This window comes from Agelaius phoeniceus, chromosome 3 (assembly GCF_051311805.1).
Source record: "Agelaius phoeniceus isolate bAgePho1 chromosome 3, bAgePho1.hap1, whole genome shotgun sequence".
Taxonomy (NCBI): domain Eukaryota; kingdom Metazoa; phylum Chordata; class Aves; order Passeriformes; family Icteridae; genus Agelaius; species Agelaius phoeniceus.
The window spans coordinates 55,324,905-55,340,557 of NC_135267.1; the positions used below are offsets into that span (position 1 = coordinate 55,324,905).

Here is a 15,653-nt window from a genome sequence, read left to right on the forward strand (position 1 = left end):
CAGAATGCAGCCCATCATGGTGGTGGTCTTTTCCAGTTTAACGCAGAGTGGAGTGCTGATATCAGACTCTTTCTGACTGTTCCCCATATAAACAGAATTTATTAGATCCTAGCAAACTTTAACTTGAGAACTGAGATGCATGCTGTGCATTGGTTACTTCACTGCATGAATCTGAATGTCTGTCTTGAGATTGTGTGTATTCACATTTCTTTGTTTCTTCCTGTGTTAAAGAAATCTTTAGAGATAGTCAAGTATTTTATTGAACCTTGAGTTTAATTTAATGAGTTTGACTACCTCTTTCTCTCTGATATGCCATGTTTTGTCAGAAGTATGAAATTTGCAAAACATTTCAATTCAAGTTTGGAAATGAAAATCAGTGTAATTCTTTATTACATGTATAATCAAGCATTTGCTTAGGTTTGTATGATCTCCAGGCCAAATTCTGACCATAGATGTGGTCCTGTATTCTGACACCTATCAGCAGATTCTCTGTCTGAGTGGGGAACTTCTGTATTAACCTCAGAGATCAGTTTTCAGGACTTTTCCATGGAAAGCTTCTGAAGTTTCAGAGAATTCACCAATACAAAAGGTTAGTTAGGGGTTCTACTGTAGAACAAATCCATATAAAATAGTAGTCATAGAATCATTAATGTTGAGAAGGACTTCCAAGTTTATTGAGTCCAACCTTTGACTGTCACCACTTTGTCAACTAGACCATGGTACTAAGTGCCATGTCCAGTCATTTCTTGAATGACTTCACCACTACCCTGGGCAGCCTTCTCCAATAGCTGACCACCTTTTCAGTAAAGAAATTGTTCCTGTTTTCCAACCTGAGCATTCCCTGGCACTGGCTGAGGCCATGTTCTCTTGTCTTGTTGCTGGTTCCCTGGGAGGAGAGGCTGATTCCCACCTGGCTACAGCTCCTTTCAAGGATTTGTAGAGAGAAAATTTTCCCCCTGAGCCTCCTCTTCTCCAGGCTCAGCACTCCAAGCTCCCTCAGTCATTCCTCATAGAACTTGTGCTCCAGACCCTTCACCAGCTCCATTGCCCTTCTTTGGACAGTCTCCAGCACTTCAATGTCTTTTCTTCTTGGAAGTGGCCCAGAACTGCACACAGCACTAGTGCTTAGTACAGAGGCACAATCACTGCCATAGTCAAAGCCAGCACAGCTCCATTGGTTTGAAGACCTACTGGTTTATTGTTGGTAAAAATTTAATATGTCATGCCTGAATCACAAAGTAGCACATTATAAATTAAATATTTTTCACTTTGTTCCATTTATATTCATTAGCAGTGATCTTTTTAGTATCTCATTTTTAACATTCTGCTTTTCTATCAAACTCAATGATAGATTTTATTATTAATGTTGTAATGTCAATTTCAAATGAAGTTATTAATATGATTTGGATTTCGGTGTACACTGAAAATCATCATGCCTGAAAAACAGGTAGAGAAATACTCCCATTTTAAAGCACTCTAGCTCATGACTGAGTTTGTCATTTGAATATCATCTGGTTTGTTCCAAGGAGCCTCTGTTGGTTGATGCAGTGAATCTCGTGAGGTCTTTTGCTTGAAAGCTTTGTGCAGAACTCTGTATCACAGTATACAAATGAGTGTGTGTCTTCCCTTCTTTACTTTTTGCAATCCACTAGTAAAGTTAAGGAGGAAATTTCTTACTAGAGTTGATAACATCTACTCTGGTTCTGTAGAAACTTTATATTGATTACTGCCAAAAAGAAAGAAAATAAAATAGCAGAGAACCAGAGGCCTAATCCAAAGACAGTTTTTTTATCTTAAAAAAAATCCCCCTTATTTCTTTGTATTGTACACAAATACACTGTCTCTATGTTCTTCTAAAGTTATTCCTATATATCATTCTAAAGAATTGCCCTTAAGTTACTGTATACAGATATTGCCTTTGTTCAGAGGAGATAAAATGTAATTCGGAGGCTTTCCAGTTGAATTGATCGCCATTTATAGCTAAGAATTTGAATGCACTCTCTTAGCAACAAACTCTTGCCTGACATAGCCTTACAACCAGAGATGGGGTATGTATTTTGTATGTATGTATTTTGTATGTATTTATGTGCTGACATGTCTTCCATTCCAAGTGAGAATTGTACTTAGGCAAACAGCCTCATAAGGAAGATGTTACATTGCAGAACATTCATTACAGCATCAGGTAACATTCTGAAATCTTTATTCTTTCTCAGCAGTGTAGAGCATTTAGTGTCCTTGCCTCCAGGGTTTTACCAGTACAATTTAACTTAGTAAAAGCAGTATTTCAGTGAGGAAGAGGAAAGAGCAACCCTGATCTCCCTACACTCTCACTTTTTCCTCTTTTCTCCTGGTAATCATTCCATGTTCTAACTGCTCTTCACTCTGTGGCAGCCTGGAACATTTGGCTTACAGTCTTCCAGAGGATGTGTTCCCTGCAACTGCAACTCCTTTGGTTCCAAGTCCTTCGATTGCGACGGAGACGGGCAGTGCTATTGCCAGCCTGGAGTCACAGGACAGAAGTGTGACCGCTGTGCACATGGGTTTTACAACTTCGAAGAAGGAGGCTGCACCCGTATGTAAATGTTTTCCACCCAAGCACAGATTGATTTGTTTGTTTATTTATTTATTTATTCCTAACATTCTAGTTTGGCTAATTTTGGATTGCATAACAAATTTTCCTGACCAGGGGCTTATAGACAGCCTTGTGCATCATTCACTTGACAAGGGTGATGATTGGCAAGAATGAAAGACCCAAGCCATTTCTGCTATTTTACGAAGATTTTATGAATTTTATTTCATTTAGAAGGAAGAGGAATGTCATTTACTCTATGTAGTGTCTGCCAAAAAATCTCCACGAAGTTCCTATAATTTAGTTAAGAGTATCATAGAACTCTGATTAAAATTTTTTGCCGAATCACATAAACTTATAGGGGTGTAAAAGGAAAACAACAAAAACACAAACTCCCTTTGCTTCTAGTTTTATGCCAAAACTTTTCATTGTTCTTATATGGTTGATCCTCTTTAATTACCACAATCCTTTCCTGCACAGTAATATTTAGTTGCTTACTTGAACTTTATGTGTACAAGAAGATCTTGAAGTAAAACTATCTGCTATATCCCTTGTGTAAACACATGGAAAATCTCCTTTTCTAGATGCTGAAACTCCAGCATTAGACATAAATACATCCATCCACCTCTTTGCCTTTATTTTTTTCCTTTTGGAAATCAGGTCAAAGACTGTAATGAATGCTTCCTATCCTTGAAGTAGTGCAGACTGCTATATCAAAAAGAATCCAATCAATAGGTTTCTTCACAGGGAAATATCCATCTTTCCTGATAGAATTGTGTTTTTCAAGTCTCAGAGACTCATTTATGTGTGATCACAGGACACATAGATAGTTGTCTAGTGTGACTGACTGCTGGGGTGCCAGAATGCTTTTATTATTCTTTAGGTATAAAGTATATTCTTTCCAGAAGCAGAAATCACAATGTCTCATAATCCATTCTTGCTCCTTTCCTATCCAGAAGGGCAGCACAAGGAACAAGTTTAGCTTTCTGCCTTTTCTTACTCTTTTTTTTTAATGGAAGGAGCATCAAGGCCTTGAGACCCATATTTGTTCAGCAGAATTTAGTTTTACTTATAGTGTGGATAAACCTTGAAACAGGCTGGATTACAGATTATGTTTGAAAATGTTGGCTCTATGGTGTTATCTCCCATGGGAATGAAGGTTTCAAAAATACCTAGAGGTTTGAGAAGTTCAGATATGTAGGCACCTTGGAAAAGGGAGAGATTGTATCCAGGCTGACTGATGAGAGATCTTGAAATAAAATGCAAATGATAACTGCAGTCCTAAAGCCTTTAGCAATTAAATGAAGGGCAAAAAATTCTGTCGTTTATGATTAGCATCTTATTCTAACATTCCACTGGTTAAAAGCACATCACCATTGTGAAACACAACAAAATGTTGATAACTACAGTTGGGGAAGGAAAATGAGAGGGCTATTAATGAAATTGCACATTAAAATTTTTATTGCTCTCTTGGCAAAGTTTAAAATGACAGGGTTTAAGAAACAGCAATGAAATGGTAAAACACTGTAGATTCAAGTAACATTTTAAATATAAGTGTATTGGCCTGTGGTCATCAAATGTTTAAAGCAACAGCAGCACCTATAGATGTTGAGAAAACTCAGAATTATGAATGTTCCAAAATTAATAGAACAGGTGGAGAGGAATTCTGTCTTCAATGTGCTCATTTTTCCACATTTATTTTCAGTAGGCTTCTTATGTATTCCTTCAAATGACAAAAAAAAAAAAAGAATTAAATTATGAATCACAAAGAAAATCAGAAATTTAATAGAAGTATATCAAATCATGCTGGAAGGAAAAGTACAGAAAAATTAATTTCATTGTGACAGTTAAGTATCAAATAAAACATTTGACCTCTTTTATCTAGCATTTATCCAAAAGGAATATAATTTGATTTTTTTCTTGTGCAATATAAATCCATAAAGCCTAAAAACCTGCTGAAAGCATCATCAGTGTTGACATTCTATCAGCAGAGATACAAAAGAGGTTTCTATTTCACTATTGCTTGCAACAGTTGTGTTGTATTTTTTCCCTCTTATTTTGAAAAATAATTACAAAAGTGAAAATATGAAAAACATTTGAATATCTGCTTCCCCTCTGCACCTTTTTAGCCAATTTTGTGCAAGACCTGTAAGCCCATAAATGAGCTGTCACAACTGAAAGCTTCCCAATGAGATGCATTCTGAAACTTCAAGCTACAGTGTGTGAAAATATTTTAAATAGCATGCAGCACATTGTGTTCCTGCCATGAGGCAAAACTTGCTATCTTCTTTGCATCAATTTTCTTATCTTGAAGGCATTGGGGGGAAAAAAAAAGGTCAATTCTTATTTGAACTATAGATAGGAGTTCTATCTTTGCACATCCCTTGTTTTCTAGTTTCAGTCTGAATTGAAGTATTTCACAGTAAAGGCAGTGAACATAAATTAAACCCTCGTTACACTGCCCTTTAAACACCTTGAGGAACAGGTTATCACAGAGAGTCAGTTTGCTTATGGTGCTTTTCTCTGACCTCATGGGTTATGTGGACGGTGGGTGTGAAAACAACCACACACCAGTTCTGCTCTTTCAATCACTTGTGTGTCTTGTGCCCCTTAACTATTTATCATTCACATACCTTGAATCTGTATTTGCCACCAATGAGTTGTTTACTTCTGGAATCACTTCCAAACCTGAAGTATTTTTAATTTGGTATAATCTGCAAAGAATTCCAGTTTCCCATGGAGAGGAAACATTAGTTTGTTGGTGTCCTCCCAAGGCAGAGGATATGTAAGCTGAAAAGGAAGGAATAGGAGGGGAAAAAGAAACCTAAACACCTTTTTTGCCCTTTAAGGAAGGTCTCTTTAGAGCAGCAGAAATTTCAGAAGGTATTTCTCAGTTTGGTATAAGAGGTTAAATAGGCTGCAAGTTCCCTGCGTAGATGGCTCAGTGACCCTCAGGTGGCCTCTTAGAGGAGACAGCATGGCCCCAGAAATTGTATAGCGGCATCCTGCAGTTACGTCACAGAGTGCACCATCTCAGAAGTCTGAACTTCTGCAGTTGGTGCCTTTGTTTTTCCCATTCTCTTCTCATTGCAGCTACTTCAACCACAGTTAACCTGTGTTTCTCTGCTACTGGTTTTGGTTTCCCATGGTTTCCCTACATTTTCTGCCCCATTGTGTCCACAGTTAACTGAGAGTCCACTGTAGAGTAAAAGAATGATCCTAACCCCATTAGGGTCTGCTCTCCAGGTGTCACATAAAGGGATAACTTTTCCTCTGCTTTATTTTTTTCTGTCTCCCATGAAGCCTGCGAGTGTTCACGTTTTGGCAATAACTGCGATCCTGTCAGCGGACGCTGTATCTGCCCTCCCAATACTGTTGGAGAGATGTGTGACAAATGTGCACCAAATCACTGGGGCCATAACATTGTCAGTGGCTGCAAGGTGAGTGGATTTCTATTTTCTCTATGTGTGTTGTCTCTTTCACAGTAATTTATAGCTGGAACACAGTTTTTGGCTTGTAAATTGTGGTTTGTCTCCATATTGCAAGTTTTGGTGCAAGACTGGTGTAAATGTTGGCAATTTGTTACTGCTGCTGCACTACAGATCCTCTGTCTCAGGTATGCAGCCTGTAACACAAAACACCCTGTTAGTTCTGCTGTCACACTGAGTCAGGGTCCTGCTTGAGCCTGATTTTATTTTATTATAGCTCTGTTTTACATGATTGAGATTACCACAGTATTGAATGAGGTATGTAGATGTGTATGTATAGGTAATCAGCAGTGCCTTTGGGGAACAAATTTACTTTTGCCTTAATGGTGACACCACTGGGAATTTGTACTCAAAGTTTGCTTGAGAAAGGCTTCAATTTGTGCATTAAAGACAGCAAGGGGAAAAGAAAAGAAACATCCACCTTAGTTGTAAATTGCACTTTATTCCCTTGTTCTTAAAGTGGAAATAAACCTTATCATTAGCCTTTAAATCCTTCTTATTCCAATATTTGACGCAAAGTTAAAATATCTGAAGAGAAGGGAGAAGAAATAGGAAAACAATGATAGAATATCGAGGAGGCCATGAAAGCTGTTGTTAATGACCTTGAGTTTAGTGGCACAGTGTTCAGTTAAGGTTGAAAACTGGTGACAGTGGACATCATGGAAAGTTGAAATGCCTTCTTCCTCCCTGGTGTGCTCATTGATGATAAGGGATTTAATAGTACTGCTACAATTACTCCAGAAAACGATATCTTTTTGGAACATAGTCATACACCATTAATATTTGTTCTTAAAAGGCTGTTAGTCATGTAGCTCAGGCTGCAAAGCAATTGACAAGAATGATTTCTTTTTTGTATGTATGTAAAACTCCTGTGAAACCTCTGCACTGCTGCTGTGATATAGACTCTTGGCTTCTTGAAACCAGCCTAATGAGGTTGAAGACCTCTGTTTGAGCTCTGGAGTATATTCTCTGATTGTCTTTTATGTGAGCACATTACTATGACAGTTCCATGGCACCATCTAAATTAATGATGATCTATCAGCCCACATCTCTTTCAGTATTTTGCTGCTAATTTCTGCAAAGTGAGATGTGAATCTCCTGCTTTGAAGTCTTTATAAAAGATTTCCAATCCAAGGCTGTTGTAAGTCTGGGATAGAGAGCATTGTAGAAAACTGCATAAACCACACACACCACGCATCTGATTGTAATTTAGGTTTTGATATTGCACACCAAGATACTTCAGAGAATGGTGAACAATGTGCTTTCTCAGCTTTGTGTTCAAATGCATCTTGTAGAATAAAGTTCTTTCTGTCAGAAAGTTTTATTTTTTTAGGCTAGGTAGTCATCTTGCAGACTATATATTTCCTGTATATATTCACCTTCTTTTTAAGTAGTGTTTTCAGATCAGAGGAAAGGTAGTCTAAGTAGTCATGTAATAAACAGTTTTGCTTAGAAACTGAATCCACATTTTCTTCCTCTGTTTTTCAGCTTTGTGTCTGTAATTTTAGCAAGTCTATCCATGTCAGTTACTGTGGTAACCTGTACTGCTGGTACTGAGTTTTTTTGCTGTAAGCTGAACTTCTCCATGTGATATTCTGGTCACATCAGTGATTACAGCCAATGTCTTGTATTAACTGTGCAGTGCTACCACAGTAATAGCACTGAGGGATTCTTCTGTTCTTTGGAAATCTGAAGTTTTCCCTGCTACTTTTGTATTCAATTTCTAGACACCCTGGAAAATCACCTATTTCTATCCTCACTTGCCTGTGCAAGTCTTATTCTGTGAGGACGTTTACTTCCAGATATTTCACATGACTAAATCTCTAGCCCTTACTGTGTAAATTACTGTCATCTATGAGTCTTGTTTGTAGAAAGAGGATAGTTACCTGTCTGATAGAAGAGTAATAGACATTGAACTAGATTCCTCTGGAACCACTGAACCCATTGCTCCTGAGGAATTCCAGTTTTAGGAAAGTGTTCTGAACATGCCTGCAGAGAATTTACATACAAAATACTTCTTAGAGAGTGCTTGTAGTTTCTGAGTTAATTTTGTCCACAAAGTATTCCAATATCCTTGACCCTTTTGGGTTTATTTCTTTTCAATGCCTAACTTATATATGGTAATATCTATAGAAAACAATCCCACTAGTGTTGTGAATGTATTTAGGGTAAATGCTTGACCCATGTTGAATAAAAATACATTACTGGCCTTATAATTTAAATATGTTATTTTTAGACAGTGGATATTCACTGCTGTATTTTATTTATAGATACTTAAAAGAGGGGAGTTGCTTTTTGGCTGGGTTTTGGTTTTGTTTTTTCAGAAGCACAATTACAATTGCCTTGTTTCTCTCCTTTTCAGCCCTGTGAATGCAGCCTCATTGGAGCCCTAAGTTCTCAGTGTGACTTAAATACAGGTTGTTGCTTCTGCCGCCCTGAATTCTCTGGGGAGAAATGCACTGAGTGCAGGTTGGGCTACTGGAATTATCCCCATTGTGTGGCTTGTCAGTGCTTCCTGACTGGGACAGATCCACAGAGCTGTGATGCAGAGGGGAGGTGCTCATGCATTGATCATTCTGGCCAATGCCGCTGCAAGGTAAGAAAATGAAGGTTGTAAACTGATCTTATAACTGCTGAGAAGTTTCTTTCAGATTTCATTGGCACTTGCCCTTACTTGTTCAAACAGTACATGCAGAACAATCTCCTTGGTTTTCATAGTGCATTTGCAAACTGATGTGGGAGGAGTCCAACGTAAAGAAAGACTTCAGGGTTTATTAGTTGCTTTTCCACATACAGACACTTGCCAGTATAGCATCCTCTTTGGAGGATCCTTAGCATCCTCTTTTTCCCCAGTTTCTATTTCTGTCTATTCTTACTGTTGCCAGTTCATCCCCATAATACAATTCTTGTTCAGATTCTGGGCACAATAAAAGCAAACACGTCAGTAACCACAGTATGCCACAGTGCTTATTCAAAGTACATTGACTTAAATGGAGTCAATATTCATCAATTCATGAGGAGAATTCACTGCAATAGTATCTGTTCAGAGTAGACTTCATCCAATTCAGGATCATTAAAGCAAAGACTTTTGGCATCATCATCTGCAACATTCTTATTTGGAATTGGGCTTGGTAGAACAGCACACATAGATTGTTTGAGAGTTGGCTGGATTGCTGAGCTTACAGGGCACTAATTGGTGGTTTGATATGCAGTTGGTAGCCAGCAAGCAGATTATCCCAGAGCCAATACCTTCCTCAGTGACACAGATGACAGAATTCATGATCAGCACATTTGAAAATACTGCTGACTTGGAGGAGGTTGAGGTTGACATGCTGAATGGTAGAATTACTGTCTAGAGAGTTCTTGAAAAACCTGATGACTGGGAAAATAGAAAAGTCATTAATTGGAGTGGAATGACCTCAAAAAACAGTACAGTTTGAGAGGAAGAAGCCTGAGTGGCAATCCTGCTGGAAAACACAATATAAACCAATCGTATAATCTCGTAGTTAATAAGGCAAACTGCCCACTGATCTGGATGCAGTGAGCACAGTGGCAATGCAGCTGCAAGGCAGGACATCACAAAGAGCATGGTGAGCAGGGAAAAGGCTTTATCTACTCAGTGCTCTACTTTTACTATAGTTGGTGCTAGTAAGACTGCACTTGGAAATGATGTCCAGTTTTAGAGCTTGATTTGAATGTGTTGTTGAGAAATTGAAGAGGATCCAGAGAAGAGTCTCACAGCAGATGATCTGTGGAGATGTACTGAGAGATGGACTCTCTCTTAGGCTGAAAAAAGAGGCTAATAAGAGGAAATGCAATTACAACCTATTAGCCACTTCAAAGAGTAGTTGATGGAATAAAGTCCTTTCTGATGATGGCAGAAGATGTAACAAGGGGCAACAGCTGCCAAAGGGAGCTTGGGAATTTTGGGTTGGACATGAGGAAAAAAAAAAGAGAATTATGCAGTAGCGGTACACATTATACAGAAACATGTGAAATGTCCATTCTAGGAGATTTTCAAGAACTGGCTAGAAAGAGGCATGGGTAATGTGACCTAGTATTGGTGATAGTTGTACTTCTAGGGGGAGGTTTTTAAAAGTGACCCCTAGAGATTCTTTCTGTGATTTATTCATTCTTCTTCTTAAGGTCTGTATTGACACAATGAGATAGTAAAATGGAAGGATGAATTCAAATAATTGAATAGTCAGGTAATTATTTTGTTAAATCGGCAACAGTCACTTAATTCTGAGTTTCAAGACACAGAACTGTAGAACAAATTAGGTTGGAAGTGACCTATGGAGGTCATCTAGTCCAGCACCTTGTCTGAAAGACGCTGCTGAGGCAGTATGGGGAGCATGGGGAGAGATTTCACAGCCTCTTTGTGCAAACTGCTTGACCACCCTCCCAGTTTTCTGGTATATTTGAACAGGAAACATTATGTTCTATTTCACAAGTACTGATTCATTTGATGATGACACCATAAGAAAATGGAAGTGAGTTGACCACATGGACTGTCTGAATAAAACTCAGTGCTATTTGCCCTGTGCCAGCTTTTGAAATGCAGAAATGGAAGTATCTCAGTTCTTTCAGCCTCTCTTGATCCATGATAAGCAGCAGTCCCTCTAACCATCTCAGTGCCCCATTTCTGGATTAGGTCCAGCATGTCACAGAATCACAGAATTGGTCAGGTTGGAAGGGATCACTGGAGGTCATCTAGTCCAACTCCCCTGCTCAACAGGGTGCCCTTGAGCACGTGACTCAGGGCTGTGTCCAGAATGCTATCTCCAGAGAAGGAGACTCCACAACTTCTCTGGGTCATCATGTTTCTTGTGGTTTTTGTAAGCACTAAGTAGAAAGAATGGGGATTCATGGTGCTTAAAATTGAAGTGTTTCTTTGTTGATTCTTTTAAGGCTAATAACATAGTTGCTTCTATGTTTCTCTGAGTGCAAATAAACAGTGAATATTTAGCAGATGATTTATGATAAGGAAGTGCAATTGACATGAAACAAAATTCAAAGCAAGTAAAAATCACCATTTAAGAGAGAAAATGGACAAATAATACTGAATTAAGTAAGCATTTTTCCCCCCAGAATTTTAATCTAAAGTTAAATTTAAATCTAGGGTTGATTTATCTTTTGTGTAACTTTTTTTGAAAGAGTTGTATATTGAAGAAACTAGATTTTTATAAAATGATAATCGTTCCCATTTAAACCTGCTGTTACAGCTGCAGAAATGAGCTCTCAAAGGCTCAGGAGCCTCATTGTCAGCCCTGACAAAAAGCTTAGCAAAATCTAAGCTAAATACAGTGTACACACATTTGTTGATAGAACATGTGGAAATGAGAGTTAAAACTGGTAAATCCTGAGGGATAATGTTGGTTTCTTGTATAAGCTTTGGAAAGTTGTTGTTGTTTTTTTTTTAAATTGGCTTCTTCACACTAGTCTCAAGAGAACAAAAAGGGTGTTTGGGGAGAAAAAGCCAACCAAGTGTTTTCATATTTGTGACTATTTTTCTTTTTAATACCTTGGTCTCAGTATGAAAATGGTTTTAAAAGGCTCTGCATAAATTATTGTGTATCTGCCCTATCTGGAATAGCTTTTTATTTGGACTAATTGAAAAATGAAAATAAAAGCCTTGACATTACAACAGTGAAACTTTTCAGCCTTGTTAATACTGTTCAATGATGTGGAAAACAATCATGAAGAGGGGAAAGCTTTTCTCTTCAGAATTTCCATTAAAATACATTTCTCAGCAAGAACATTTAGTGCTGTACCTTAAATATCTGAACATGTCAATGCTAATTCCTATTAAACAGAAGGCTTGATTAACATGGGCAATTTCAGAACAACTTGTTTTTCTTATCTTATCAATCAGTTATTGAGCATGTCATGCCCAAAGTGCCATTTAATTTTTCTGTGCTTACAACTTTCAGTGTGAAGCCAGCATCTATTGCTCAGAGCTACTCAGTGGATACAAATGCAAATGCCTTAATTACATTAATTACATATGTTTGCATACACACGTGATAAGAACCTGGAGAGTTCCTTGAATATTTCCTAAAGCTTATTATTATTTCTTGCTGCACCCTGTTATTATCATTACAGTAGGATTTTCTCTTTCTATTGCTACCTTGAAATAAAACTTGATTTTTTTCCCATTTAAAAATACTCTCTCTTTCTCTTCCAGGTTAACGTGGAAGGTGTCCACTGTGACAGGTGCAAGTCTGGTACATTTGGTCTCTCTGCCAGAAACCCACTTGGCTGCAGCAGCTGCTATTGCTTTGGCCTGACTGCACAGTGCAGCGAGGCAAGGGGGCTGATCCGCGTGTGGGTGAGTAGGAAACTGCTGAGCCATGTAATGCGATAATGTTGTTTCCTGCTGGCATCTTTTAGTCAGGCACTGAGAGGTAGCTAGAAAATGGCCAAACATTTAAGCAATCACTTTCCTCTTTATGCTTTGAGGAGTGGTGAGAGCGGTATGTTCCATTAGACAATCAGGGTCAAGACATTAAAAGAAAATAAGTAGATAAGTAAATGAGCGATGAGATAGCTGACATCCAGCCAAAGAAAAGCTATTAAACCCCAAGAAAGGGCAAGCTGGTCATGTGGGGAAATTATGCAGTCTAATGCATTACAACATAACCCCTGGTATGTGATACACAGTTTACCCAGGTGTATTCAAGAGTCACAGATGCTTGTTGTCCAGCATAAATTTCCCATAGTTCAGTTAATCTGTTGATTTTCCTTGTTGGTTTTGTTGTTTTGGTAGGGTTTTCTTTCATTTTTTAAAAAGAGCTTATTGAAGCTATATTTAAATTCAAGCACAGAGAAGTATAATCCATCAGAGCAAACAAAGAGCTTTACACCTGTTTGTGGAAGAGGGCCTTGAGACTTATGCTGGACTGATAAATAAGGCAGACTGGATGTCTCCATTTTTCTGTACAACAAGCACAAAATACACATTGAGACTGCTGCCATGCCAGCTCCTCTGTTGCATTCTGGAGGAGAGATTTCTAATGGAAAAATATTCATTTTGTCCCCATGTATGGTCAGTCATATCCCTGCTTGAAAGAGTGCCAACCATAGAAGGAATGTCTGCCTAATGCAAATCAGCCAAAGCCCCAGACTAGTCATGTACAAGCATCAGTTAGATAAGGATACTTTAGGCTGAAATCAAGTTAATCTCTCTTGCTTAATATGATATGGATAGCACTTATTCTCCCCTTCACTGTTCAATCCCATAGCACTTCTTTCCCTTCCCAGTAGATGAAGTGATTTATTATGATCTGACCCAGTTTTTCTCATTATTTCAGTTTTGCCCATCATATGCTGCTAGACTGGAGATGAAAGGCTGTAGAAGGCTGACAATTTATAAAATTTAATCAAGTTCTGTAACAGCAACAGTTCTGGATAATTGTGCTTTGACCTTTGTGGCAGCACAAAGCAGAAAAAATTTAAACCTCCTGATTATTTTGTTTCTCTTGATTAATTTCCTTTTGTATTTATGCTCATATCTAAAGAAGTGTATGTCCATGTCCCATCTAGTATTTGGTACTCTCATCTATTTCAGAATTGATACGGAACTGAAAAATAGGTGAGACACTGTTCTGGGAGCTGCTAGTGGCTATTTTGGGTACTCTCAGGTGCTTCAAATGGCATTAGGCTTGTTTAAACAAGCAAATCCTGGTTTATATGACAATAAGGCCTGGCTGATGAATGACCTGAAATTCAAATGTGTTGACCCTTTTCTTGGTATCTAAAGTACTAAACAGTAAAATACAGTTGTGATACAAAATCCCTAAATCTCACTTAAGACTGGCAGCATTAGGAGTGCTTCCATGTCTGATCAGTCCATAGATGCTGCTATAAATAGAAATATCAGGATACTGAAAGTACAGTCCAGGGTTTGGTTGATTCCTCATTACCTGACTCCTATCTCATGACCAGTTTGTTGATGGTATGACTGTTACCTGTGTTTGTTGTCTTTGTCTTCCTCACTCTTTGGGAGAAAGCAGTGTTGATACCAGCCCTTTGCATCTGTTCACACATTCCCTGAGATCCTGCCATTGGCACAGAATTACTAAGTCTCTTACTACAGTTTTTGATCAAAATAACGATTTCAGTATAATGCTAATGAGACTTTGTCAACCAGTCTAAGAAAATTGCAAGCACATAAGTGGCATCCTTGTATTTTTTTAGTAACGCTGAATTTAGAGCTACAGAAATCTTTACTGAAGCCTTACTCTGCAAAGTGCCTGGAGAACATTTAGCTTGAATATTGTATAGAAGTATTAAGGCATCAGACACTGTGTTTTACAGCTCCAGTGATCTATAAGTGGTGAGAAAGTGATTCTTTGTAAGGTAACATTTCTCACAATCTGAACAAGAGACCTTGGGACTAAAATAGCACTATGAAAATCACTTAGATAAAATTCATGGAATCATTTGCTGATTAAAGTATTTTAACCAGTGCTGCTACAGTCTTTGTTAACACGAGGACAAGGTGCGAAAGGCTCAAGGGGAAAGTCATTATTAGCACTGTTCATACCTGAAGGAGTAGCAAGACTGCTTTGTGACAAATTGCTCATGATGTGAAATGAAATTACCTAGAAGTAATTTTTTCAAGAGCTAGAATTTAAAGACTAACACTTCATGGGGAAAAACAGAGTTAATTTTCTTCTCCATTTTTTCAAATATGCATAGGTGACCTTGAAGCCAGAGCAAATGATTCTGCCACTGGTGGATGAAAAGCTTCAGCGTAGCACTCTTTCAGGGATTGCATTCCAGCCTCCTGAAATAGTAGCAAATATAGAACAGGTGATGCAGGATCTTCGGTCAGAACCTGTTTACTGGAGACTTCCAGAGCAGTTTGAGGGACGAAAGGTAAACCTAAAACTCCACTGAATACTGATGTGGCTTGTTTTTTTTTTTTCCTTTTAATCTTATTTTATTATTTTACAATGCCTTTTTTCCTTCCCAATAAGCATGTCTTCACACAGTAGAAGGTACTTCAAAAGAAAGTAAATGCTATTCCATTATTAAAAATTATTTGCTCTGTTACTATGGAAATTCATAAGTAACACAAACAATATTTTACATGTTAATATCTGTAAATATCTATGTTCTATTTTTCCACAGGATAAATTTTCTCATAAAATGTTATTTGAAAAATTAAGCTACACAAATTTAATATAACACTCTTGCAATTTTTTATTTCTCTCGCTTTTAAGCAAAAGATACATGATATTTGTAGATTACATGGGAGAAAATGATTGAAAGAACCATCCTTTTGGATATTGTTATGCACCTCTGTGACAATTTATTTTGCACTTTCGATATTTCTTGGTTTGGTGGAGCGCCAAGGCTCATATAAGGAAATAGATCACATACTGGTTTTAGTGTAATATAATAACAAATTGTGGATGAGTGTTTTTGAACACATTCCTTGTCCCCAGATAGTTCCACAAGTACATATTGCTATTTTCTACCACGCATGCATTCATCAGGCTGCACATAGGTGCAGAGCACATCTAGCTCCTTCCCAGGAATTTATTTTTATCTAACTGAAAATGAGATTTCTTTCTGTGCTTTGCTAG

The 15,653-nt window shown here is 37.9% G+C and overlaps 1 protein-coding gene across 3 annotated transcripts in view; it reads left to right on the forward strand.

The window, feature by feature from the left end:
- The window catches only part of LAMA2 (laminin subunit alpha 2), a 335,441-nt gene that overhangs the window by 216,432 nt on the left and 103,356 nt on the right, over positions 1–15,653 (forward strand). For all 3 annotated transcript variants that reach the window (XM_077175288.1, XM_077175290.1, XM_077175289.1), the window contains exons 21-25: positions 2,392–2,572; positions 5,873–6,009; positions 8,420–8,653; positions 12,245–12,388; positions 14,761–14,940. In XM_077175288.1, the coding sequence (XP_077031403.1) occupies positions 2,392–2,572; positions 5,873–6,009; positions 8,420–8,653; positions 12,245–12,388; positions 14,761–14,940 (876 nt within the window). The remainder of the gene's footprint in view (positions 1–2,391; positions 2,573–5,872; positions 6,010–8,419; positions 8,654–12,244; positions 12,389–14,760; positions 14,941–15,653) is intronic.